The sequence below is a fragment of the Penicillium samsonianum genome, assembly GCF_028829775.1.
Source record: "Penicillium samsonianum strain IBT 33392 chromosome Unknown utg000004l_segment0_segment0, whole genome shotgun sequence".
Classification (NCBI taxonomy): domain Eukaryota; kingdom Fungi; phylum Ascomycota; class Eurotiomycetes; order Eurotiales; family Aspergillaceae; genus Penicillium; species Penicillium samsonianum.
The window spans coordinates 4,272,847-4,297,135 of NW_026643262.1; the positions used below are offsets into that span (position 1 = coordinate 4,272,847).

At 50.6% G+C, this 24,289-nt stretch overlaps 10 protein-coding genes across 10 annotated transcripts; 5 read left to right on the plus strand and 5 right to left on the minus strand.

Moving 5' to 3' along the window:
• Window positions 1-966: 966 nt before the first annotated feature.
• Window positions 967-2,601, plus strand: N7471_008566 (RasGEF domain-containing protein; the record flags this gene model as incomplete). The annotated part of the gene is given in 4 exon segments (XM_057281285.1): window positions 967-1,399; window positions 1,417-1,670; window positions 1,734-2,222; window positions 2,299-2,601. 4 exon segments carry the CDS (start codon window positions 967-969, stop codon window positions 2,599-2,601), a joined length of 1,479 nt encoding a protein of 492 aa, XP_057135545.1.
• Window positions 2,602-3,384: 783 nt separating this feature from the next.
• On the minus strand, window positions 3,385-3,924 carry N7471_008567 (uncharacterized protein; the record flags this gene model as incomplete). The annotated part of the gene is made up of 2 exons (XM_057281286.1): window positions 3,385-3,793; window positions 3,863-3,924. 2 exons carry the CDS (start codon window positions 3,922-3,924, stop codon window positions 3,385-3,387), a joined length of 471 nt encoding a protein of 156 aa, XP_057135546.1.
• Window positions 3,925-4,388: 464 nt separating this feature from the next.
• N7471_008568 (telomere repeat binding factor family protein) lies at window positions 4,389-6,529 on the plus strand (the record flags this gene model as incomplete). The annotated part of the gene is made up of 3 exons (XM_057281287.1): window positions 4,389-5,437; window positions 5,496-5,525; window positions 5,587-6,529. 3 exons carry the CDS (start codon window positions 4,389-4,391, stop codon window positions 6,527-6,529), a joined length of 2,022 nt encoding a protein of 673 aa, XP_057135547.1.
• A 274-nt stretch (window positions 6,530-6,803) lies between these two features.
• On the minus strand, window positions 6,804-8,094 carry N7471_008569 (sorting nexin-3). The gene is made up of 3 exons (XM_057281288.1): window positions 7,871-8,094; window positions 7,364-7,685; window positions 6,804-7,292 (listed from the first exon to the last, which is right to left on the minus strand). Exons 1-3 carry the CDS (start codon window positions 7,946-7,948, stop codon window positions 7,264-7,266), a joined length of 429 nt encoding a protein of 142 aa, XP_057135548.1. The 5' UTR covers window positions 7,949-8,094; the 3' UTR covers window positions 6,804-7,263.
• A 529-nt stretch (window positions 8,095-8,623) lies between these two features.
• N7471_008570 (GFA family protein) lies at window positions 8,624-9,661 on the minus strand (the record flags this gene model as incomplete). Its single annotated transcript, XM_057281289.1, has 1 exon — window positions 8,624-9,661. One exon carries the CDS (start codon window positions 9,659-9,661, stop codon window positions 8,624-8,626), a length of 1,038 nt encoding a protein of 345 aa, XP_057135549.1.
• A 790-nt stretch (window positions 9,662-10,451) lies between these two features.
• N7471_008571 (fungal specific transcription factor domain-containing protein) lies at window positions 10,452-13,247 on the plus strand (the record flags this gene model as incomplete). The annotated part of the gene is made up of 12 exons (XM_057281290.1): window positions 10,452-10,526; window positions 10,603-10,640; window positions 10,747-10,781; window positions 10,848-10,999; window positions 11,063-11,078; window positions 11,142-11,360; window positions 11,424-11,689; window positions 11,742-11,756; window positions 11,837-12,034; window positions 12,109-12,593; window positions 12,682-12,973; window positions 13,032-13,247. The coding sequence occupies 12 exons, from the start codon at window positions 10,452-10,454 to the stop codon at window positions 13,245-13,247; spliced, it is 2,007 nt and encodes a 668-aa protein (XP_057135550.1).
• Window positions 13,248-13,403: 156 nt separating this feature from the next.
• N7471_008572 (bifunctional cytochrome P450/NADPH--P450 reductase) lies at window positions 13,404-16,825 on the minus strand (the record flags this gene model as incomplete). Its single annotated transcript, XM_057281291.1, has 5 exons — window positions 13,404-14,216; window positions 14,285-16,226; window positions 16,297-16,576; window positions 16,638-16,718; window positions 16,792-16,825. The coding sequence occupies 5 exons, from the start codon at window positions 16,823-16,825 to the stop codon at window positions 13,404-13,406; spliced, it is 3,150 nt and encodes a 1,049-aa protein (XP_057135551.1).
• An 828-nt stretch (window positions 16,826-17,653) lies between these two features.
• On the minus strand, window positions 17,654-18,532 carry N7471_008573 (uncharacterized protein; the record flags this gene model as incomplete). Its single annotated transcript, XM_057281292.1, has 1 exon — window positions 17,654-18,532. One exon carries the CDS (start codon window positions 18,530-18,532, stop codon window positions 17,654-17,656), a length of 879 nt encoding a protein of 292 aa, XP_057135552.1.
• A 411-nt stretch (window positions 18,533-18,943) lies between these two features.
• On the plus strand, window positions 18,944-19,514 carry N7471_008574 (CDR ABC transporter; the record flags this gene model as incomplete). The annotated part of the gene is given in 2 exon segments (XM_057281293.1): window positions 18,944-19,446; window positions 19,466-19,514. 2 exon segments carry the CDS (start codon window positions 18,944-18,946, stop codon window positions 19,512-19,514), a joined length of 552 nt encoding a protein of 183 aa, XP_057135553.1.
• A 276-nt stretch (window positions 19,515-19,790) lies between these two features.
• N7471_008575 (CDR ABC transporter) lies at window positions 19,791-24,165 on the plus strand (the record flags this gene model as incomplete). Its single annotated transcript, XM_057281294.1, has 11 exons — window positions 19,791-20,054; window positions 20,125-20,221; window positions 20,294-20,784; window positions 20,835-21,430; window positions 21,502-21,859; window positions 21,923-22,493; window positions 22,589-22,968; window positions 23,049-23,238; window positions 23,308-23,581; window positions 23,691-23,805; window positions 23,833-24,165. 11 exons carry the CDS (start codon window positions 19,791-19,793, stop codon window positions 24,163-24,165), a joined length of 3,669 nt encoding a protein of 1,222 aa, XP_057135554.1.
• Window positions 24,166-24,289: the final 124 nt, after the last annotated feature.

Here is a 24,289-nt window from a genome sequence, read left to right on the forward strand (position 1 = left end):
TTCGAAAATATTCCTTGATCGTCGGGACTCCACATTGGCATTTTACGGCCACTACGTTAGCGCCCATTTTTGTGTACATGGTCTGGACCAATGGTCATTTTTAGACGTTAAGTGGAGATCTATCTGCCTCTCACTTATCCCATACGGAGTACACTTATCGTCACATCGATTACATTTGTGTATCCACCTGGGCCCCTTGACCGACTAATTAGGCTTCCTGATTTGAATTCCAGAATCTTTAAGGTGCTTGACCGACTTCTCAACCGATTCCTTCAGCAACTAAGAGACTATCCACTTGTATTGTTAACCCAGCTAAATCCTTCCCTTTCTGCAGCCCAACGGCCAACGGGTGTTCGGCATAACAATCTCGGTAACCAGCAGAGAAGCCCAACTTGCAGATCTAATTCCTTTTTATGGAGTTCACTAGTTTCTCCCCGATCTAGGGCCCCTGGAGGTCCGGTCCCTGAAGTCCGAATGCAGTAACCCCTCCCCAATATACTCCCAATAATGACAATAATTCCCCCTTTTTCCCGATGTGCTCTTCCCGTCAGAAGCCTTCCAGGATCCTGGAAACTGGGATCAGCGCCCCGGTTGATAATATGCCCAGAGTTCCTGACCCAATTTCAACCCTCGTGATGTGTCGAACGTGGCGGAAACAAGTAGCAGGGATAAGGAAATCCATCAGCTCAGGTCTTATGTTTAAATCCAATCACTGTCACCTTTCCGAGCAACCCGCTTGTTTATTATCTGTGCGTTATATTTAGTTATTTTCCTATTTCTCGTACACATACGGAGTACTCCCACCGTACTTGCTCCTCTCTCTCACGTCGCGTCTAACATACACCTCTCACCTGGGCATCCCTGCCCTGTAATTACTCTATTCAAGCGCCGTGTTACATGAGCGTCAGCGTGTACTTTGCCTAAAGTGTTGGCCTTGATTTTCTTTTCCCGATGTTGACCGCATAAATGCAATCGACCAGCCCCGAAGAATCGGCCTTCGAACCGCCCCCCCAGACCTTTTCCACCCCAGGGGACATGCAATATTCATTACTCAAGAAAGTGACCATGTCTGCCCAATCTAGCATTGCGGGCTCGGACTGGGGCCATTCTTATCCGTCAATCTTCCAACTCAAGTTTGAAATTCCCGCCTTTTTCATGCCTTATCGCTGGTGGGAAGACGAGGCGACAACGGTTTTCTGGGCATTCGATATCCAAGAAATCAGCCGTGTGATCCAATTCGGACTCTTCCGCGACGAAAATTTCCCGAGGACTTCGCTTTGCGCTCGAAATGTGGACACCATTGACACCTTTTTGATGGCCCTGTCCGAGCCCCATGAGTACCAGCTCCTGGGGAATCTCTCTCATATACAGAGGGTGGAGGAGATCCTGCGCCGGTCGAGTATATCTCCATTCCAGCCGATTCCTTGGAGTTGGCTCCCCCGCAACCAAGCCCTACTCTAGATGCGCGGGCAATCGCTGCCGCAATCGAGGCCGAGAGCCATTTCCACTTCAAGCAAATTGCCTTTGAAGAGTTTGTACGTGCTGCCCTCGGATACAATGCTATCTTCGTCGAGTGGTTCCTGCAGCAGCATGCGGCTTTTTATATTATTCTCCGGGACTATTTGAGCGCTTATCCGGAGGACATTCCTCTGTACATAGAAGTTGAAAAGGTGCGCTCTCTACGTTATTCAGCCATGGCCATCATTACATAGAGCCCCCGCTGACTTCTATAGCATCTTCGGTCGCGGAGTCCATTCGCACACCGAGCGCTGGTCCAGTGCCTTCTGGCTGTGCGACCCGGCGGAAATCGTGACGTGCCTAAACCCAATACCGCTGGGTTTGAATTCATCGCAGGCCCTATTCAGACCTTATTCAAGGACCAGCCAGGAAGGCTTACTGCCATGCTCAAGATGTTGAGTGTTTTGACAATCAGATTTCGCCGACAGTATATCCATGCTGCTACCATGGATTGGAAGACTCCGTTTGATACCTCTCTTCCTTTCCTGGACGATTATCTCGAGTCGACATCTCCAACGGACTTGGCCCGCAGCATGAGAGGCGTGGACGAGAACCATTTTTCCGAGTTGACCCGGCAAAGTCTGATAGCAGAGGATGTCATCGTGGGACAATTGAAGATTCAGTGGCGCGAACTAAGTGTTTCTGTCTGGGAATGCTGCGCTGCACTTCCAGACCTGATTCCATATCTGCAAGAATGTGCACAGGTGAGCAGTCTTTACTCCCAAAGTCGCCGAGGTCCCAATATGTCAAAGCCCTCTAACCGTATAACCACCTGGACAGTCCCTCTTAAAAACCCGTAATTATCATTCCTTCACGGCTATCATCAAAGGCCTGCACACCTACACCATCTTGAAAACACGCCCCGGCCACACAGGCATAGCAGGAAACGTGATTACACTCGAAGCTCTGATCCCACAGGAAATCATTGCCCTCCTGAGCCCGGCCGAGAACTTTGCCGCCTATCGTCAGCACTACCAAAAATTCCCCGGCATTCCCTTCCTGACCCCCCACATCCGCGATCACAAAGAAAACGGCGAATCCGTCCTTCAGCCAGTTTTCCAGTATCTGCAAAGCACCCAATAAAGCCCACAGAGGTAGTCACCAGATCAGCAGCCTGCTTGGGCTCCTCTCCGGCTTCGGCTTCGACTCCGGTGAGAGAAATAAAAGCAATCTACCTCTGTCTGTGCTTGGCTTGTGTGGCTGCAGGCGAGACCGCCTCGCGTGGGCCGTGGGCTGAAGATTGTTTCAATTGTTTATCTCTCTGTTCAGCAGCTAATGCATTGGTGTGTTTTCCTTGGCAGTCTTACGAGGGGGGTAGGTGATCTACACCAGACGACCTCAAATGCAATATTTTATGATCTGTATTTCTACTCTGATACCCATGCTAGCATCGGGCAGCACCGGGGAGTCAGGCGTTGCATTATGCTAATCTGAATCTATTTTTCTTTTTTGTTTTCCCGGTGATATTCAAGGTTCTACTTACTTACACCTGCATCACAGTCGATGCTCATTGGGTCTGAAAACGTAACCAGACCAGTCTATCTCGTCCATAATACCCAACGCAGTCAAGCAAATACAAGCATACCAGCAGATCCACCCAGCCCACATCCCACGCACCCTCCTATCTCCCTTATGCGCCGTCCAAGAACCTACGAATCAGATGAAACCCATTACATCCGAAGAGCCGCCTTAGGCAAGAGTAGGGCCAAAGCTAAAGCCGCACGCACACGCAAGGGAGGGAAGAGGAACGGGATGGGGGTGAGCCAAAGACCCCGCCCAATAATTCTTTGCTTTTTTTTGGGATCCAAGAAGAAAAAGGACAGAGTGCATATATTGGTCCGGCCAACCAAAGCAGTAGGTCACACCTCACTCGCGTTTTGCAGCCGCCTTAGGCGCCTTCGCATAACCGAAAATGCCCAATAAGTACGCGATCCTATTGACGAACAGGAACGTCGTGACCCCGATGTTACCCCAGGTCAAGGTGTTCCATCCCGCAACGTCTGCAAACGCCTCCCAGCCCATCCCCAAATAGGTTGCGTAGACATGGCCTACATCGGCGATGGCCAGTCCGATTAGGTAGTTGCGCAGTACTTTTGGCTCTGTTGTGGCGTGGCAGACTCCCACGCCGACTAGGAAGAGGAGTGAGTAGACATTGCCGAGTTGGTAGGCGAGCGCGATGCTGCTTGGGTGCAGCGTGGCCGGGGCTGCGATGGTGGGTGTTTGCCCGGTGATAAAGCCTTGGAGGTCATATAGGGGGAAAACACTGCCGAGGGCTCTGCATTATGGATAGTACGGTCAGTGGTATTCTTGCATGGTTGGGGGAAAGGGTTGAGCTGGGCCGTACAGTGAGATCGGCTCAAGGACGCCGAAGAGGATGTGTGGCCATGTTGGGAAGATGGTGGGCATTTTGGGGACCTGTGGCGTTCAACGTTATTCTTGTTTGTGTCTTTTCAATTGTTGTGCTTTGATCCTGGCTGTAATTCGCTTGGAGCGATCTACATAAACAAAGCTCCCGGTAGCTTTACTTGCTACTTTGCGGAGAGGAAGGGAACTCACGTTGTAGTTGCTGACCACGACAGATATCAAGTATATAACACCAGTTGTATTATAGAATCCGATCAAACCAATGAGCGAAAGTCCAATGGGAGATTCTTTGAAGGGAACTGCCAGGGGGTCTCGACACCTGGGCAGAATGCGAGCTGACGTAGGCACACCCCCGGGGGACCGCTTTACTGACACCCGTCACCGCCCCTGGGATAGCCGTTATCGCATCTTATCAGAGCTTCGTCTTCTTGACCCCCAAAGTTATGGACGCAATATGTCAGGGACATCTACGATGATATGAATGAAATCTGTGATAGCTGGCCGAAATGGAATCTGCGAGTGCCTTACGGCCTCTCGATGAATCACTACTCCGCGAACTCCCTCAACTCTCTCTCCGTATCGCCCCTCTACGAGAACCAGTATCATCACGAACCCTAAGCGTCCCATCGCCCCTCGAACCCAATGCTAGTGGAGCACGGGACTCGAATAATATCTCCAATTCAAACAGCAATAGCGGGAAGATCCCAGCAAATGCAAAGGCAGGCCTGCCGACAGTTACGGAATTTCTGAATGCTGCGCGCATCAGGAAAACCGAACTTTCAGCAGACTCGCAGTCAAATGTGGAACGTCCCCCGAGACCTATACTTCCTGCTTTTGTGAATCTCCGTGCCCTAGAAAAGTTTCCATTCTCGTCATCCTTCGATGATGACGCCCTCCAAGGGCCCCGCAAGCGTCGACGCCGTGACCCACAGGGTGATTCATTCAGCGAGCATCTACAGTTGCCTATCCCCCAGGCTCAGAAGGAGCAGCGGCCTCCTCCATTTGGGCCATTTGCTATTCTGAATGGATTGAATGAGCCTCCGCCTAATGCTGCCCTCCTTCCACCAATTGAGGCTGGGTCTAATATCTCCCAGCTTTTGACTAAGCCCTCCGGAGGTGATGCCGCTGTTGACCCTGGGACGTTAGTTTCGGCTCAAGTCGCGATCTCAGATGGCCAGCCTATGGAAAGACGAGATACTAGACTCGAAGAAATCCTCAGAACGTCTCTCAATGTGGATGAAAACGACGACAGTAACGATAATGATGAAAATGTTGAAAGTACTAAACCAGTGGATCCTGATGAGATTCCCCTAGCTGTTCGTGAAACAGAAATACCTAAGAGCAGCAAGGCAATGCCACCCCCCCCCGGAGAAGATGCGCCAATGTCTCCTAAGACTCGCGGCCGTTCCCGTAAAAACATCAGAAAGTGGTCCGAAGAAGAGACGACGACTTTACTTCGAGGTGTGATCAAATGTGGGATTGGCAACTGGACTGCTATTCTTGCTCAACCGGAACTGGAGTTTAACCAGCGAACTGCCTCAAATTTGAAAGACAGGTATGCTTGGTTCTTGGCCAACTGTATGGTCTTATGCTAAAGCTGCGCTATGCTAAAGATTTCGAGTCTTATGTCCATGGGCGTACCGGTAAGCATTGCGAATCTAACCCTCTAAAGTAGCCCAATCAGAATCACTAATATTACCACAGCGCATCCGATCCCAACGAAGCTGCGAAACAACTACATGACACTCTGGCTAACACCCTACTCAAAGCCAAAGCAGAGGGCTCTGACGATACACCTGGCAAAATGCAGCTCTCCAATCTAATGCCTTCTAGGCAAGGCTTCGAGCCAAGTTCTGGAGCAGGAAGCCCGGCTTACAATCCACAAAAATCCTCTATCCCCAGTACTGCCTCATCCACACCCGACACAGATCCCGGAAGTAGTAGCAATGCCCAATCGCAGTCGCCCTCATCAGGAACTAGCACACCCGCTCTCTCAAGCAAATCCCGCTCAACCCTCGCATCACTTGGAATCCCCGAACCACACGTCGCAAAATCCAAACGTCGCTCCCGACGACCCTTCACAGCCGCCGAAGACGAAGCCCTCCTTAAAGGCTACGCAGTGCACGGCTTCCAATGGACCCTAATCCAGCAAGATTCACGATTAAACCTAAGCCACCGCAAAGCGACAGACCTCCGCGACCGCTTCAGAACCAAATTCCCACACGCCTATCGCGACGGCGGTTCCGTGAGCGGAAAAGCCCTTACCAACCAAAACCAGAGCCAGGAGGCGGCGGCAGGCGCGTCGACGCCCCGCCCACATCCTGTAAACATGGAACAATCTCCAAGCAAGGTCTATGCCATGACTCCGACTGCAACTCCGACTCCGGCTACTACTCCCCGCACCTCGGTGTCAAGGAGTCGTCACGCTGCTACACCTTCGCAGTCCAATATCGCACAGATTGATCCCGCGCTCTTGCCTCCGCCTCCGCAGGGCTTTTTGGAGCACTCGATGTATCTGCCTCCTGCTGCTGCCGGTGTGCTTTCTTTCTCCTTGGATGAGGGATCTGGGGCTGGTGCTTCTTCCGCGGTGGAGACTCCGTGGGAAGATAATACTCTCGCTCCTATGATTTGGGATGAATTGACCTAATCAGGGGCAGGCCTTTGATGTGCTATGTTGCCAACGCATGTCATGAATTTTTGAATTTCTTTTGTATTTCTTTTGATGTCTTGATTTTCTTTTTCTTCTTCTCATTTTGTTGTCTTTTTTCTTTCTTCTTTATTTTTTTGGCCTTGCATTTTTGGTGCTCTGTGGAGCATTGCTATATCGTCTGTTTTTTTACTATTTTCATTGTTGATCTATATCCCGCAGTACACGATGGTTTTTGCTACAGTTTCTATTCAATAAAAGTTTTCTTTTTGCAGTTCAATGTCATTGATAATCAGATTCACACTAAGGAGAAAGAGATGCAACAAGTCTGGTGTTCTCACTCTGGATAAAGATAGCGTCGCAAAATATGAGACCAAAATGAAACAGTAATGGTAAATTGACAAAAGAAAAACCAGGAAAAGCGCCTGTCCAATTAAGATAACAAATAAAACCTGCACTTGCATATATTTGCATCTTATTGGGAAGAAAGAAGCGGTGGATTCGGATATCAAACGAGCATAAAAAATCAAGCAAACACTGCGGGTAACCTTTTTCAATCGTGAAAGATGTCTGCCGTGGAAAGGATATGAGAGTGAGAGAGCAGGAGAAGAAGGGGGGTCGACTGGAGATGAAGTTGAGAAAGGAAATCCAGAGAGGCCGAATGCAAGGCCCAGCCAATCCTGAGAATGAGGCATGCTTCTCGTTAATGAATTAATGGTGAAGGCAATAGTCATCTACCATGCATTGCGGTCCCAGTTGGGATCTACAACATGAGCATTAGCACATTAGCATACGTTCAACAGTAATCCGCATAAGTGACTAGAGTAAACATACCTTGTATGTAGCTAGCGAGCACTTTACTCCCCGTCTGCAGAAGAGGATGTCCAGCAACGATCTGGAGGAAGCGCTGCAGACCCTCGCGGCGGTGCTCAATGACGTCGTCGCTGAACCGGTTGGTGAAAACCTTCCCGGGGAGCGGGGGTATCGTGACGCGCGTGCTCTCGCGCTCCAGGATATCGCGGAAATACTCGAAGTCGGAGTACCGGCGGCGCACGACGGAGTGTTTCAATTTGAAGGCGGGGATGTTGGTCCGGCACACAATCTCGTACGACGTGTACATGTTGCGAGATGTGCCGTGGGTTTGGGGGTTGCGGACCTGTTGCAGTCGTTGTTAGTCTGGAGTGTGCGTTGTTGGTGCCCGATGGGGGAGTGGTGATGCGGGTTTTGGGTGGGGATGTATGGGGGCTGATTAGGAGAGAGATATGGGCGCGAGACTCTGGGGTATTGGGGTTGGTGGTTGATTTAGGTGTGATATTGGAAATTGTGCACCAAGTAACTCACTTCTATCTCGAGGAAGTTCTCGGGAGGTCCGTAGATCTCCTCGAAGGACTGCTGTCGTGATTCTGGGACGGACTGCATCGTGGTGGGGTTGGGGTGATGCGGAGGGAAAGTTGAGGGGAAGATGAGCGGGCTTTTATTTTGTCGATGCTCAGATGGAGAGTCAAGTTTGGGTTATTCAATTAGACAGCTTGTCTCACTCTAATTTCCTGGAACTGAACACCACGGAGCAGATCCTAAGGAAGCCGAGCTCGGAAGTTGGAGAAGCATCTCTATCAGTGGGGACCGGGAAAATAATTGATCCGCCCTTTTGGCTTATCTTCCTGACAGCCGTTTTCTCTGATGTTGCTTCATGCACGTAGGGCCGGGTGTTTGGCCGCGCTTATTCTGATTTTTTTTTTGGGTTAATATTTTAAGAGAGAATCACTCCTAGAATATGACTTCAGCTCCAGTGCCCTAGACATCCGCAAAAACATTCTAGTCCTATCGATGAAGTCTACTAGATGATCCACTCGCCTATAAAGAAATCTGCGGCCCATCATTTCCCTAAGATATTCTAGCTAGCACCTAGAGAAGCTAGCACCTAGAGAAAGCCTTCTCCTAACTCAATAAAGTCTGATAGGTCTTCCTAGGAGCTTTCATACCTTTCGTGCCACTATAAAGTGATTAGCGAGTACCTATCCGCAAGCACGTTTGAGCAAGCACAAGAAGATTGACAGAGTATTCTACTGACTTCCTGCCAGAAGACTAGAAATACTAAGCCAGTTCAAAATCTTGTGGATGCCCCCGTTCAGCCCCCCATCGCTGCATCCCCTCGATCAGCGCACGACTAAATCCGGCATGATATCGCATTCCGTTTTCGGGCCATGATGGTCGCCCCGCTCTCCACACGCTCCAGTTCTCAGCCATAGCGCCTTCAGGCGCACGCAGGATTCCCATCGCCACATCTACAATCTCCGGTCGATCATTGCAATGATAGAAGACAGTTGCACCACATGTGCCGCAGAATACCCGGAGTACATCTTTCGTGGAGCGATAGCTCTTCGCTGACCCGATCAACAAGTCCTTCGGCAGACGCGGCGTGATATGATCAAGTGATACAAACATCCAACTGATGACGTGCGTGCCAGTGACCAATCGACAGTCGTCGCAGAGATCCATACATGCAAGCCACTTGCTCTTGTCCAAGGGTGAAATCCATCCTTTGCTTGAAGGACTTGCGACAAACTCTTCGCTAGGTCTGGCAATGTTGAAAGAGACTCCACGGCAATGACACTGCGCGAGTAGCTCTTTGCTTTCGGGATCAGGTGGCTGAGAATCGCTCCCAGCTATAGCCTGTGGAGATAGGCCTAGATTTTCTGTCTCCATTTGATGTCCGTCGATGACCGAAAACACAGCTGCTAGTCCTCCATCCGGCGCGGAGTTCGGAAGCATATGGGCGTTGAACCTCCAAATTCCTTCATCTTCTCTATTGGCGTCAAAGATTGCGGTAGAGATTGTCCATTGGCTATTAACTCCCCCAATCTGGCAGCCACAAGTGCTGCAGAAATAGTTCGTCGCTTTTGACGCTGGGTGTCGATAACCAGTCAGTTTGTCGAGGCTGGACGGCGCAATAAATTGAGGCTCCACGCCAGGTGGTAGTGGTGTGTGAAAGCTGCATAGTGAGCCGTGGCTGTAACGGCAGAGGCTACAGTGGCACAAGTGTACTTTCAAAGGAAAACATTCGATGGGAATGGTGACAGTAAACTGGACACCGTTGCAGTGGCACGAAGCCTTCAAAGTCTTGGTGGCCATCTTTGCTTCACAAAATTTGAAGTTCTTAAAGCCCCAGGAAGCGGCGGATAGTTCCTATTTGTAGTGAAGATTGGTTGCACGGGCCATGCGAGGCTCGTATTCGAAGTCATACGCGGGGTAGCTAGCTATGTATACCTTTTCGTAGAAGTCTCAAACATCAAAAATATCACTTTCATCTAGTGTACGACCAAATTCATCTCTTTCCTACGTTGTCTCCGATGATGTCAATCGTCCCAATTCTGGCCGGACACGGTGTACATCCCTGGATATAGGCATCTGTTGCCGTTAGCATGAACCTGATCTGATGATTATACCCTTTAGTCCGGTTCAGAAGAGCCCTGAAATATCCTACATGTACGGAGTAGGTATTGGACAATACGACAAAAGGCCCATAATGACAATAAATGCTACGCCTAATGATAACTAGAAGTCTGAATAAGAGACAACGTACTCTTCATTCTGCCTGACCCTCTGGTCATTATTGGCTCGAAGAATCCCTTTCATCAATGCTTTATGCGCCGGGAACACGCTCATGATGTCATAGCCCTATGTCCAAGATTTAGTTTCTACGGGATAGGCAGTATACATAATTACCTACCTAAGTATCTAAATAGATTTATCTAACCTGAAGCTGAAACAACCTTCGAAGGTTAATACTGTGGAGTCACCCCGAAGTCCGAACCGCTCCGGACCCCACTCCTTTATTCAAAGCGAACATACCGATGTCCGAACCTTTCATCCAACAACTCCTTTCAACTTGAGTCTTTATTCACAATAATAATGGACCAGAATGAAGACCGAGTCTCCGAGGCGAAGACCTGCAAATCCTGCGACCAATGCAGGAGCCGGAAAGTTCGCTGCATCAGTACGTTGTCTTAACCCCCCAATCCCCTTTTCTTTTTATGGGTAACGTTCAAGATGTAATTGTCTCTATCTCTTAGTGCCCCCAGGGCAACGTTCCCGATGCACCCACTGCATTGTAAGATGGTGATCATTCGACAATATTGGCCACTGATTTCTAATCCTGCAATTTATGGCTTATCTATTTAGAAGCGGAATGAGACTTGCCATTTCACCCAGACCAGGCGTACGCCGAGGACAAATATCTCGGAAAGCAACCGTATGTATTCGCCACAAAATCTCATCTATCGTAATTTACGGTTTGGATTCTAAAGACATTGCGTAGATTCGACAGCTGTTCATCGCCATGGACCGCTCTTAGAGCCCTCCAATGAGGATATACGCAATCAACCGACGGTCCAACCGGTATTTCTGGATCATATGTTGGAAAATCACGGTAGTAGTGGTATGCTTCGGGATAGCTTTGCTTTACTGAGAGTCAGTTTTACCAAACTCCATCTGATTATTTATCTTATAACCTGACCAAGTACCGTACCCCAGGCACCCGACCATGGCGGTATGCTGCCGCTATATTCTATCTTTTGAACAGGACCCCTCTGACAGTTCTTTCCCCTTCAAGTGACTAGTTCCAGCCTTGCCTTTTTTTCCGAGCGCCGAATCCACTCCTTATCGCAACTTTTAGGGAATGACAGGCTCAACGAGCTGGTGGAGACTATAGAATCTGTCATTCGATCGCGGCTTCTCGCTCAGGGCCCTTCCCCTATATCACTCGTCACTTTCAGAAAGCCATCCGATATTGAAGAAGTCCCGCTAGACAAGGTCAAGTTATACGTCGACTGTCAGTTTATCTCTTCATTCCTTCTTTTTCCTTCGTTAACAAACTGGTATTATAAATATATAGCTTACTTCGACCAACTTCACCCGATTTACCCCTTTCTCTATCGCAAAGAGTTCGAGGATAATATATTCGGGCCCAATCGGGCTGAAATCCTAGGTTCCAGCTGTGCGTTCTCGGCTCTGTACCACACCGTCCTGGCTCTGGGATGCCAGTACCATGAAGGTGGAGCGTTTGATCCGGGGAATGGCAGGGCGTGGAAGCTTTTCCAGGTGTCTTTAGGTCTTCTGTCGGATATATTGATACCGAGGGAAGCTTTGATGAGTCTTCAAGTATGTTGTTTGTGATGATGACTTTCGGATTTGGCTAACAGTAGAGAATTAGGCCTTGGTTGCCATGGTATGTGACCGATAATTCCGATACAAGGGTCGCAAAGCGAAGTGAAGGGATTAGCTAATCCGTTGAGTCGTGATGTTCAGTCGTTATTCACCATGACTACCTGCTGTCTTCAAATCGACGAAATCTTGCTCATGGAAGCCGCTCGAATGGCCCAAAGCCTCGGATACCACAGAGCACTGGCCAATGGGGATGAGCGACACAAATCAGCCTGTCACAGGACCTTCTGGGTAATATACTACCTGGAGAAGCATACGTGTTTCCAGAACCAAAAAGGCTCGGTAGGTAACTTGAAGCTTATAACATACTCCTCTTGGTCCTAGCGACAGACGGAATAGCATTGACCTCAACCCAGATGATCCCAGACTACGACATCGGGTGTCCCATCCCCGACGTCCCGGAATCCATCTTCGGAGAGTACAACTGGTTTTTGTCGGCCATCGGCTTCGGGCGAATTCTCTCACAGGCGTATAAGTCTCTCTTCTCGGTGAGTGCCACAATACAAACCAGGGAAGCGTACCACGTCGCGATCGAGGAGATTGAGACTCGGTTGGAACGATGGCGAACGGCAGTGCCCGTGAACTTTCGACCCGGTATGCCGTCTCATGTGCCCAATGTTCTTTCTTCTTCCTTCTCTGAGCCGGGCTTCAAGATGATCGTGCTCCAGACCAACTTTTCCTACTACGGTTTGATCATCGCTCTGGCGAGACTCAAGATGCATATAGGCAGACAAGACCAGCCCCAACGACAGGAAGAGAGTAAGCGACTGCTGATGGATACAGCAAGGGCTGTCGTGGAGGGAAGCAAGAGTGTCGAGATGGCTGCCCACACGCCGAATTTGTAAGCAGCACCTCTTCCCAGGACAAGACAGGACAGTACAGGTGATTTGGGACGTGGTTGCTGCACCAGAAATTAACCTCCGAGATAGCATTCTTGCCGTTTTACCTCTCGCAGCATTATTCATTCTGTTTGATTTCGTCGTTCACAATCCAGCGCATCCGGAAACGCGGAACAACCTCTCACTGCTGGACGTAGCAGCGGGTCACTTCAGTCTGTTGGATTACAAGTCCGGAGGGTTCCTCCCCGCATCGCTTTTAACCGAATTTGCACATATCGCACGGCAGTATGTCAAAGACTTTAGTAGTAATCAACAACAGCAACAACCACCACCTGGTGAACTGGCCTCGTCGATCGCCGGATCCACATTGGATGACACCGAGGTATACCACCATCATATATCTTACTATAACACTCGTTCAATCGCCTAACCTTGTCCAGGTTTCCACACTGTTGAATCAAACGAACAGCAATAACAATAACAATGTCGACTTGCAGTATAACATGATGGAGTCCTGGGAACCAAGTGACTATCTGTACTATCCTGTCACGCCGGAGATGACCGTGCATGACGTACCGGAGAATCCCATGACGGCTTCCTTTAATATCCAGAGCTTGTTTGGGTTTGTGGTTCCTCAGTCTGGACATAGTCAGTAGAATGCCATCAATATGAATTCTTCAGGGATGTATATCCAACAAATAACTAGCTAAAAACTCCATCCAAAAGGCCATTCAGTAAAAATCATGCTAAAAACATTGAATGCTAAACCCAGATTTACAACAAAATAACATAGAATAAAACACAATGCCCATCTAGAAAATCTCCGCAACATATCGCTCCTCAGACAATGTCCCCAGAGTATTCTCCAACACAGCCTTGACCTCTTTGGCCATAGTCCCTGAACCACAGACATAGACTATCGCATTCCGAGCCCACAGATCCCGGATGGCCTGGGTTTCCACCATCAACCGGTGTTGCACATACCGGCATCCTTTTGCCGAGTGGTAGTCCGAGGCTTGACTATACGCCCTCCTGACCTCAACTACGCCCGCGGATTCAAACTCGGATAATTCCTCGTGGTAAAGATCATCCAAATGGGGACCCCGACAGCCGAAGAACAATAGCGCCTTTGCGAGTGGTTTGCCCTGTTGCAGCCAGACCATGCGGTCTTGGATAAAGCTGCGGAAGGGGGCAAGGCCACTCCCTGCGCAGATCATGATGATCGGTTTGCTAGACTGGTCCGTCGGAAGATGGAAAGCGTCTTTGGCTGGTCGCGGAGATATGTAGAGAATAGACCCTAATGTGAGCGAGGCGAGATAGTTCGATCCGACGCCGAGATACCGGCCATTGCCGTTCCATGCTTGCTCGTTGACGACGGAGAAGGTGAGCGAGCCGTGCGAGGGCTTGATGGAGGGGGCCATGGAAAGGGAGTACGTGCGGACGCGCAAAGGGGGAAGCATTGGGATAAATGCGGCGATAGGGAGTTGGATGGAGGGGAATTGTTCTAGGAGATCCAAGATCGAGATGCGCTTATCTCGGGTGAGTGAATCGTAGGAATCGTGAAAACGGAGCAACTCTTGTTTGTCCTCATCTGACGGTGCGGATGAGGCGAGTGCTTTGAGATTCTAGGGTGTCTTCAGTTAGCCAAGTGCGTGGAGTTTGAGTCAAGTTGGTAAGGTTCTTATGGACGTACATTCCGCGTTGCCGGTTGGGACAGCTCCAGATACGAGCTGAATAGTTCGGCCGCCGACACAGGCGTTGCATGGGGCAGACCGAGCGCGTTGAACGAGTTGATCGTGATGCTGTGATCCGGTGCGAGATGGAATCGAGCCAGGACTCTCGAAACTGTGCTGGGCGGATTGGCCGGGAGAACATTTAGATGATCGCCTGGGCATAGAGTCGTTTCGCCCGGGATGCAAAACTCCACATGTCGCTTCTCCGGGGTCCCGGGGCTTGTTAAGACCCGGATGGCGGTCACCTTGGCCTCGACGAGATGCTGGTGCATGCCCACCCTCGTGGGCTTGCTGAGGCTGATTTGGAGCTGGTGCGGGTCGAGTGGTTTGACGTCTGTGCTGCTGGATGCGAGGAACGTCTTCTGGAGGGCGGGTAACAGGCTGGTTTCTTCCCACGCTTCGAGATCCGAGAAGAGATCGCTGATGGCGGCGTTGGCTGCGCCTCGCGTCGCGAGACGCGTTGCTCCGGCCTTATGCATGAGGTCGTCGATCAAGATAGGGATGCGATAGAATGTTTTGGTCCAGTCTTGGTGGCCGCAGCCAAAGACTGCGTAGGACACGCCTTGAAGAGACGGTACATTGCCGCTTTCGAGCCAGGTGACAAACTTCTTCGCATCGTCAGTGGGCTGCCCATCGTAGGTGGTGGTTACGATGACCACCGGCTGATCTTTCGGCAGATTGTCGACGGCACTGTCGAGCGGGGCAAGCTTCTGGTCGGTAAAGCCGCGGGCCATCATGGTCGATGCCAGCCGGTGGGCGAGAGCTTTGCACGTTCCGCTGTTGGAGCCGTAGAAGAATGAAACCGGCTGTCCTCCGGCCGCACCGCGGCCGTTCCCATTCCCGGGGAGATGAGTTGATGATGCCGGGCTTGCAGCAGCGCCAACCGACATACTGCGCTGGGATAGCCCCGTGGCACTCTGACCGCGACGCAAAGTAGCTCGGACACGGAAGCCATCAGGCTTGATGGTGAGAGTCTCCTTGATGCGCAGTTCGTAGGACGGGTCATCTGCCACTAAGTCAAACGTTTGAAGGACCAAGGCAACCACCAGTTGGGCTTCCTGCCAGGCAAAGGCCCTGCCAATGCAGCCGCGTTCGCCATTGCCAAAGGGCTTCCACGAGTTGGGTGGGAGCTTGGAAAAGCTTTCTTCCAGCATGCGTTCCGGGCGAAACTCGTCCGCGTCGGGCCCAAAGACGGTCTGGTCTCGCAGACAGACAGGCAGCAGCAGGTTGATGCACTGTCCGGGATTGATTGTCCATTTTCCACCTAGCACCTCTGACTTCTTCGGGGTGACGGTAAAGCCCGGGGCGGTAGGCATCAGGCGCAGACTCTCCTTCATGATGGCGTCGATGTAGGGAAGCTTTGTGAGATGTTTCAGCGTGATCGGTTCCACGCCGGCCACTGTATCGACTTCGTTCCGGGCCCGATCCAAAATATGCGGGTGTTCCAGCAGGTAGTAGAATGTGAACGAGAGTAGGCCGGAGGTGGTCTCATGACCCGCGATTAGAAAGGTAATGATGTTGCTGATGATCAAGTCATCGTTCATGCCTTCGCCGGTGACTGGGTCCCGCCCGTTCAACAACGTATTCAGGAGGTCGTCGACTGACTCTTGTTTGTCTCTGCGCTCTTTGATGATGTCGCGGGCCATGCTCCTCATCGCCTTGATATTCCTGGACATGCGCCGCTGTGCCTTGACACGCATAGAGTTTGCGATCCCAGGAAGCGCGGACTGAAGTTCGGCTTCCTTCAGCACGTACAGCATGGATTGCACGAACGGGTGCATAGTCTCATTGTTGTAAAAGCTATTCAGCCGGAAGCTCATCGTACAGAGAGCGATGGTGTCTAATGTGAGGCGTGTAAAGTCATCGGCGATATTGATACTGGTCGAACTCCCCTGGCGGGCCCTGCACCCACTCAAGTCAGCGTTTTGCTTTTCTCATTATGTCTCTGAGACCAATGCTCAGGGCTCCCTACCACTTAAAACATAACTGCTGCGCGACATCGGTCATATCCTCGAACATGTCCCGGACCCGTAGCGGGCCAAAGGCAGGCATCAAAATCCGATGGGCAATACCCCAGCCGCGCTCTCCGTGGTGGGCAGTGAACAGGCCGTCGTTGGCCAGCATTCGTAGTTTCTCGATTCCAGCGACGACGGCCTTGTGGAAGCGGGCTTCGTCACAGAGCTCATCGACTAGGGCTTGGCTGGTCGCAAATATCTGCTTCTCGCCATTGATAGTGATTTGGAAGAGGGGTCCTGGGGGGATCGGTTAGTGAGATGTTAATTTATCTTTCGCATCGGAGACAGTGAAATGTACCGAACTGGTTGGCAAGTTTGATAATGGACTGTAGGCCATGCTCGAGGTCGATGTCGAACAGGTTTCCCACCACCGGCAGGGCTGAACAAACGGCCAGTCAGCAAAGAAACTAACAGTAGTTTCGGATAATAGTGCTAGGTATGGGCTTGCTTACGTTTGGGTCCGGGAATGTACACCCTGTCTTTCATCACTTTCGACGTAGTATTTATGCTTCGCAGAGATAATATTAACGCGGGTGAATTAGTGAGAACAAGAGGTTTAATTGAGGAATTTGGAAAAATATCATCGCTATTTATACACGGTAGCGCTTTCCAGCAACATATCATTGTCTCACTAGATGAACTATCTTATGATGCCACGATTAACGGAGTCCGAAGTGGAGCGTAGATATTCTCGGTGTTCGGTGTTCGGTGTTGCGTCTCCACCATGAAACTATATCCAGACAGTGATGTCTCACCGAGATTCGTCATTTATATCTACATAGTGAGGCGCAGTTCTTCTCCTAATCCCTCGTGCGTTGAATTATAACCCTAATTTCTACCTCTAAGCCGACATCCATGTTCTAGAATTAGCCTCGACCTTTGAAGTAGACGGAGAAAGTATATTTGTAGTGTCTGGCAGTTGTCTACTTAATATCTCATCGGCTGGACAAGGTCATTTTGATCACAGCAGTTAGATATAGACTAAAAATATAACATACATTGAATTGATCTACTGGAACGGAGAGAATTTACAGAATATCTTCCGATCACATCACTTGGTAGACAGTTTATTGTCATTAGTACCCATTAGGAGTCATCTTACTCTATTATATCTGCAATCTCAAAGCCGTTGCGTCCCGTCTCTCCCTCTAGCTGCTGGACCAAGCGCACTGCATTCCAGTGATGCCTCTCTCGCCTCAATTCCACCCGAACCCAGATCACCGTCACCACCACCCAGACCGCCGCCCATATGGCAGGCACTGACCAGCCAAGCTGCAACAATTCACCCCAGAACGTCAGTCTTTCATCATCATATCACACCTTGAAGTCCAGACAATATACCGTGTAAGCCAGCTCATGGTCCGCAATCACAATCCCCGCCAGAGTCCCTCCCGCCACCATCACTTGAGGAACCGCCCATAGCATCGTCACCCGGTGCAGCATGCCGCGAAATGGCGGGCTGGCCTTGTACCGCTGATCCAGGCGTTCCCGGAACCTGGTCCCCCCTTTGCCGTCGACCGCGATGATGTCTTCCAGAAACGGATAGATGGCGGGACGCATTGGGCTGCCTTTCGGACTGGAAGAGATGCGGAACGGTGTGGGCTTTTTGAAGACGTACAGAGCCTCGAAGACCAGCATTTCGAGGCCGAATATGAAGAAAATGGAAGGCACGGGCAAGGCCAGCAGGCGCATCCAGGGTGGGTCGGGAATGGTTCCGACGACAAGTTCGGCAATGATGATGACCCAGGAGACGAGGACGTTCCAGTGTGTGAAATCAAACTTTATGGATTGAGTTAGGAAAATTCTGGGCGGGAGAAGGGGAGCAGGATGCTGAGGAAGGATTGTTACATAGTAGCGGCCTGCGTTGGGAACGCGACATCTAGAGTTCTTCCGCCACAAACTCCACGATCTCAGCAATGACTCGGTCACGAAGGTCCCTAGCAAGGTCGCTGTCAAGATATTGAAAACTGCGGAAACAAACGGGCAGTTAGATCTCCATAGTGCAAAGATAGAGGGTAGCGTACTAGTCGTAGTGGACCACGTCGTGGTTCTGGTCAGGAGGTAGTAGAGCCCTATGGGAAAGATAAACGAGTCCAAAATCACCAACAGCCAGAAGATCAGGATACGAAATTTCCGTTTCGCTAGGCTGTAGTTCAACGGTAGAGGCTCCAAGAATTGCTGGGAATGGGACATCTTGTTTTGCAGGTAATACGGCAAGAGAATACTATATCTCGGCTGTTATACGATGCCACACTTATTATTTCCGCTATACTTCAACACTGTCACATTATCAGGGAAGATAAGCTGGAGATCCGGTTTCTGCTATTTTTAGAGGCCTTGGTAGAGGGCTACGAGTCTTTCTTAGCCTCACCGAACACCGAAACACGCCAGCCTACAATTCCCGAAGACCGAAAGTCTGAAGAGGAAATTATTCTAGGTCTATTGTCAGGGATATCTGGTCCGAGTATTAAATCTGATCGGTGCGCCGAAGAAAGGCCAGAAAGCCAGAGAGAGAAAGAAAAAAAAAGCAACTACTCACAACAATCACTATCTATATTGAAAAGGTCTCCCGCAGATGCACTGATATCTCCCCAACACGCAACCATGACAGAGGTCACTCCTCCAATCAAACACCATCACTCCACAAGTATCGAGTTTCCCTGGGTATATAACTTCGACCTGGAAGAAAAGGAAGAAGAAAAGCACATCGATATCGAAGGAACAATTCGCAGACTGGCAAGCCGGGTCTCACGGCACACCGTGGCCTCGGAAGTGACCAAGCCCAACAACGATGTTTTTCATCCCCTCCCCGGCTCGGACCTTGATCCGCAGTCCTCGAGCTTCAACACTCGGGCTTGGGTGGAAGCGCTCGTTCGATACGAGAGCAAGAATTCCGAGTCAGGACGACGCCGGAAGTCTGGCGTCTCCTTCCAAAACCTCGACGTATACGGCTTCGGCATGTCCACCGACTATCAGAAGAGCGTGGGAAACACCATCCTGTCACTGATGACGCAGCGTCGCAAACGACGGATCGATATCCTCCACTCCTTCAAGGGGCTGGTCAACGCCGGTGAGATGCTTTTGGTGCTTGGGCCTCCGGGGTCGGGGTGCTCGACCCTGTTAAAGACGATCGCTGGGCAAATGGAGGGGTTGTTTTTGGGCGACGAGGTCATGATGAACTATCGGGGTATGCATGGAAGCGTTCTGGTCCATTGGCACTAAGAAACCCTGAAAGCTTTTGCTTACTTATTTATCTTCTACTAGGCGTCTCCAGCAAAGAGATGCACACTTACTTCCGAGGAGAGGCCATTTTCTCCGGCGAGAATGATGTGCATTTCCCGATGCTGTCCGTAAAAGACACACTCTTTTTGCAGCCCATGCCAGAGCACCGCGAGAGTTACCCGCCGGGCTGAAGGCCGAGGAATTCTCCATGCTCGTACGGGATGTCATCATGGCCATATTCGGCATCTCGCATACGGCGAACACGGTGGTCGGAAATGACTTCATCCGGGGGATCAGTGGAGGAGAACGGAAACGTGTGAGCATTGCCGAAGCAGTGCTGACCGACGCCGCGTTGCAATGCTGGGACAACAGTACGCGCGGGCTGGACAGCGCCAATGCAGTGGAATTCTGCAGAACGCTTCGTACAGCCACCGAGCTTTTACAATCCACCGTCCTGGTCTCCCTTTATCAAGCGCCCCAGGAGGCATATGATGTGGGTGTCCCCCATCCCTCCTTTATACTCTCGGAATGAGTGAAAAACATGTTGGCTCACCATCCGGAAGCTTTTTGACAAGGTCACGGTTCTGTATGAAGGACGGCAAATCTTTTTTGGACAGACATCTCAAGCACGCGCATATTTTGAAGAATTGGGTTTTGAGTGTAAGATTCCACAATTCCACAGAGTCTTGGCTTCATATTCTGCTTGCTTGTTTCTAACTTACATATCTCCAGGCCCCGAGCGGCAGACAACGCCGGACTTCCTCACCTCGATGACCAGCCCGAAGGAACGTCTCGTGCGGCCGGGGTTTGAGGATAAAGCCCCACGTACAGCAACAGAATTCGAGGAAAGGTGGAAGAAAAGCAAACCGCACCAGCAGCTGATGCTTTGCATTGAGGCGTACGAAAGTAAGTTCAGCCTGGGAGGCGAATGTCTGGACGAATTTGTGGCCTCTCGCAAGGCCCAACAGGCAAGCGGCCAAAGAAAAAAATCCCCGTATACGCTGTCGTACATGCAACAGACGTCGCTGTGTCTTTGGCGTGGTTGGAAGCGCTTGCTTGCAGATCCCTCCTTGACGTACATCCAGCTTGGAGGCAATACCATCATGGCTCTGGTCTTGGGCAGCATATTCTTCAACCTACACAATGACACGAACAGCTTCTATGGACGAGGAGGGTTAATCTTCTTTGCTCTTCTGCTGAGCGCCTTTGCCAGTGTTCTTGAGGTAACGACGATCGATTAAATGCTACTTTGTACTACTCTAACCATCTCCAGATCTTGACGCTCTATGAACAACGGCCGATTGTGGAGAAACACAATCGATTTGCTCTTTACCACCCGTCTGCCGAAGCCGCCGCCAGCATGCTGACTGACCTCCCGTATAAAGTGCTTAACACGCTGTGCTTCAACCTCACGTTATATCTCATGGCAAACCTACGGCGAGAAGCCGGGCCCCTGTTCTTTTTCCTTTTTGTTGCTTTCCTCAGCACGATAGTGACATCTAGCTTGTTCCGGACGATTGCATCCGTGTCCCGTACCATGTCACAGGCGATGGTGCCAGCCGCTTTACTGGTCCTAGGCTTGATCATGTACACTGGCTTCACAATGCCAACCATGTACATGCCTGGATGGTCGCGGTGGATGGCCTATGTCAATCCGCTCAGTTACGCTTTCGAGTCTCTGATGATCAACGAGTTCCACAATCGCAGGTTCTCGTGCTCGGTCGTCATCCCCTCGGGGTCGGACTACAGCGCCATCGGCATCAATAACCGGGCCTGTGCAGAGGTCGGAAACACTCTCGGTTCGACGACAATCCAGGGAGACATATACATCAGCGAAAAGTTCCAATATTACCATTCCAACAAATGGCGGTAAGCTTCTTCCATTATCGACGTGAGAGCCATTCGGCCTAGATAGGAAAAGGCCACTGACGTTCCACTAGTAACGTGGGAATCCTTATCGCCTTCTGGGTTATCTTCACGGTCATCTACCTGGCCGCGACCGAGGTGCTCAACATGGCTAAGAGCAAAGGTGAAGTTCTCATTTTCCGCCGCAGCCATTTCGTCAACAAAAAGTCAACACGGCGAATGGCCGAAGTCGACGATGAAGAGGCCCTCGGGGCCGAAATGGTCACGATGGCGCAGTCAGCCACAACAGATGAGACGCACGCTCCCTCCCACAATGGCCGGATTCTCCAATGGAAAGACGTGTGTTACGATATCAAGAATAAAGGTGAGGTCCGGCGTATCCTGGACCACGTCGACGGATGGGTTCAACCTGGAACTCTGACCGCCTTGATGGTACGTATATAAGTATCACTATCAATTCCGGTGCTGTGATAAGCCTAACACTATAAATCCTAGGGTGTTTCTGGTGCCGGTAAAACAACACTCCTCAACGTTCTCGCCAACCGCGTCACGACCGGCGTGGTCACCGGCAGCATGCTCGTCGATGGCCTGCCCATCGATGACTCCTTCCAGCGCAAAACAGGCTATGTTCAGCAGCAAGATGTCCATCTCTCAACCTGCAGCGTGCGTGAGTCCCTCGAATTTAGTGCACTTCTCCGCCAGCCGGCGAGCGTATCACAGGAAGAGAAACTCGCCTACGTGAGTGAAGTGATCAGACTCCTCGAGATGGAAGAATACGCAGACGCCATCGTTGGCATCCCCGGTGAAGGGCTGAACATCGAGCAGCGTAGACGTCTTACTATTGGAAATGAGCTAGCCGCGAGGCCCGAGTTGCTCCTGTTTCTGGACGAACCGACCTCCGGACTGGACTCGCAGACCTCGTGGGCGATTTGCCAACTGCTGAAACGACTTGCACGCAGTGGTCAGGCGATTCTGTGTACGATCCACCAGCCGTCTGCCATTCTATTCCAGGAATTCGATAACTTGCTACTTCTCGCGAAAGGCGGCAAAACTGTGTACTTTGGAGGTTTGTCGGCTGCGCTCTACTCTCTCTCTCTTTCTGTTCCAACGCGGGATAGCAAAAATACATATACTGATGATGGATCTCTTTCTCTTTTCCAGAAATTGGCAAGGACTCGGCCACTCTCATCCGGTATCTGGAGTCCAATGGAGCAAGCCAGTGTTCTCCTGGAGCTAACCCGGCCGAGTGGATGTTAACCGTGATCGGTGCCGCGCCCGGATCGCAAACCACTGTTGACTGGCCAAAGATCTGGCGTCATTCACATGAGTATCAGTCCGTCAAGGCGAAATTTCACGAAATCCAGACCTCGAGGACTACCACAGACGACAACCTACAAATGCAGCCATCCAATCGGTCAAACAACGGGTCTTATGCCGCATCGTTTTCGCATCAGTGGTGGTTCGTTCAGAAACGTGTTGCTGCGCAATACTGGAGAACACCGTCGTACATTTATTCCAAAATCGCCCTTACAGTGGCCTCGGTGAGTATCCATCAGACGAAAAAGACCTGTCTTAGAAGCTATCCGAACGTCTCGAATCTAATTGATGTTTATTTCTGCAGGCTCTATTCATCGGGTTCAGCTTTTACAATGCGCAGAATACCATCCAAGGGCTCCAGAACCAGATGTACGCCGTGATGATGCTACTCAGTATGTTCGGACAGCTCAGCGAGCAGATTATGCCTCAGTTTATCAACCAGCGGGATGTCTATGAAGCGAATGAGGGGCCATCCAAGGTATATGATTGGAAAGGTAAGGAGTCCCTACAGTTAAAATCAATCCTACAAGACACACCTTGGACTAACATAATCAATGAACCAGTCTTGATGCTGAGCAATCTTGTGATTGAGATCTTCTGGAACACCTTGATGGCCGTGATGGCCTACTTCTGCTGGTACTATCCCATCGGACTATACCAGAACGCCATTTCCACGCACGAAGTCACCTCCCGCGGCGGTCTGGCGTTCTTATTCATCTGGGCCTTTATGATGTTCACCAGTACCTTTACGCACATCCTCATTGCTGGGATCGACAGTGCCGATTCGGCCGGGAGTGTTGGAAACATCTGCTATATGCTATGTATATCTTTTTGCGGGTATGTACTATGTTTTTGCCTTCCCTGTTTCCACTTCGCGGCTTCTATGTCTGTGCTGTGCCTCTTATGATGAACAACAACACTAACCATTATTTTCACGACGAAACAGCATCCTCGTCAAAAAGACTTCCCTCCCCGGATTCTGGATATTCATGTACTACGTTTCCCCGTTTACATGGCTCGCCTCCGGGCTTCTTTCGACCGGTGTAGCCAACACGGAGATTGTATGTGCATCTAATGAATATCTAAAGTTCCTCCCGCCAGCAAGCCAGTCGTGCGGCTCGTACATGACCTCCTACATCTCGTCGTTCGGTGGGTACTTAATCGATCCAAACAACACCGAGCACTGTGAGTTTTGCCAACTGAGCAATACGAAGGAGTATCTCAGCACGGTCAATATCCGGTACGAGGATCGCTGGAGGGATTTCGGAATTGTCCTGGTATATGTTGTGGTTAATGCCGTGGGAGCTGTTGGTGTGTATTGGCTGCTTCGGGTGCCGAAGAAAGGAGGGGGCTTGGGAAGCGGAAGGCAGAAGAAAGGCCATGAGGGGGAAGAAGCACAAAAACAGAATGACGTTGTATAGCCTGTCATACCGGAATGGGCGATATATTGCAAGGTGGCACCCTTGGAACTAGTCGTAGCTACATATGCACTCACACTGTGTGCCACTTGAACGTCGACCCGACAAATAGAACTCAACGATGCGT

What these genes read in the sequence shown, in the direction of transcription:
- N7471_008569 (XM_057281288.1), bottom strand. Translation starts at nt 7,948, where the DNA reads ATGCAGTCCGTCCCAGAATCACGACAGCAGTCCTTCGAGGAGATCTAC. An exon ending in AGAACTTCCTCGAGATAGAA is followed by an intron (nt 7,686 to 7,870) that starts GTGAGTTACTTG and finishes CGACTGCAACAG; the next exon opens with GTCCGCAACCCCCAAACCCA. An exon ending in GCTCGCTAGCTACATACAAG is followed by an intron (nt 7,293 to 7,363) that starts GTATGTTTACTC and finishes CTCATGTTGTAG; the next exon opens with ATCCCAACTGGGACCGCAAT.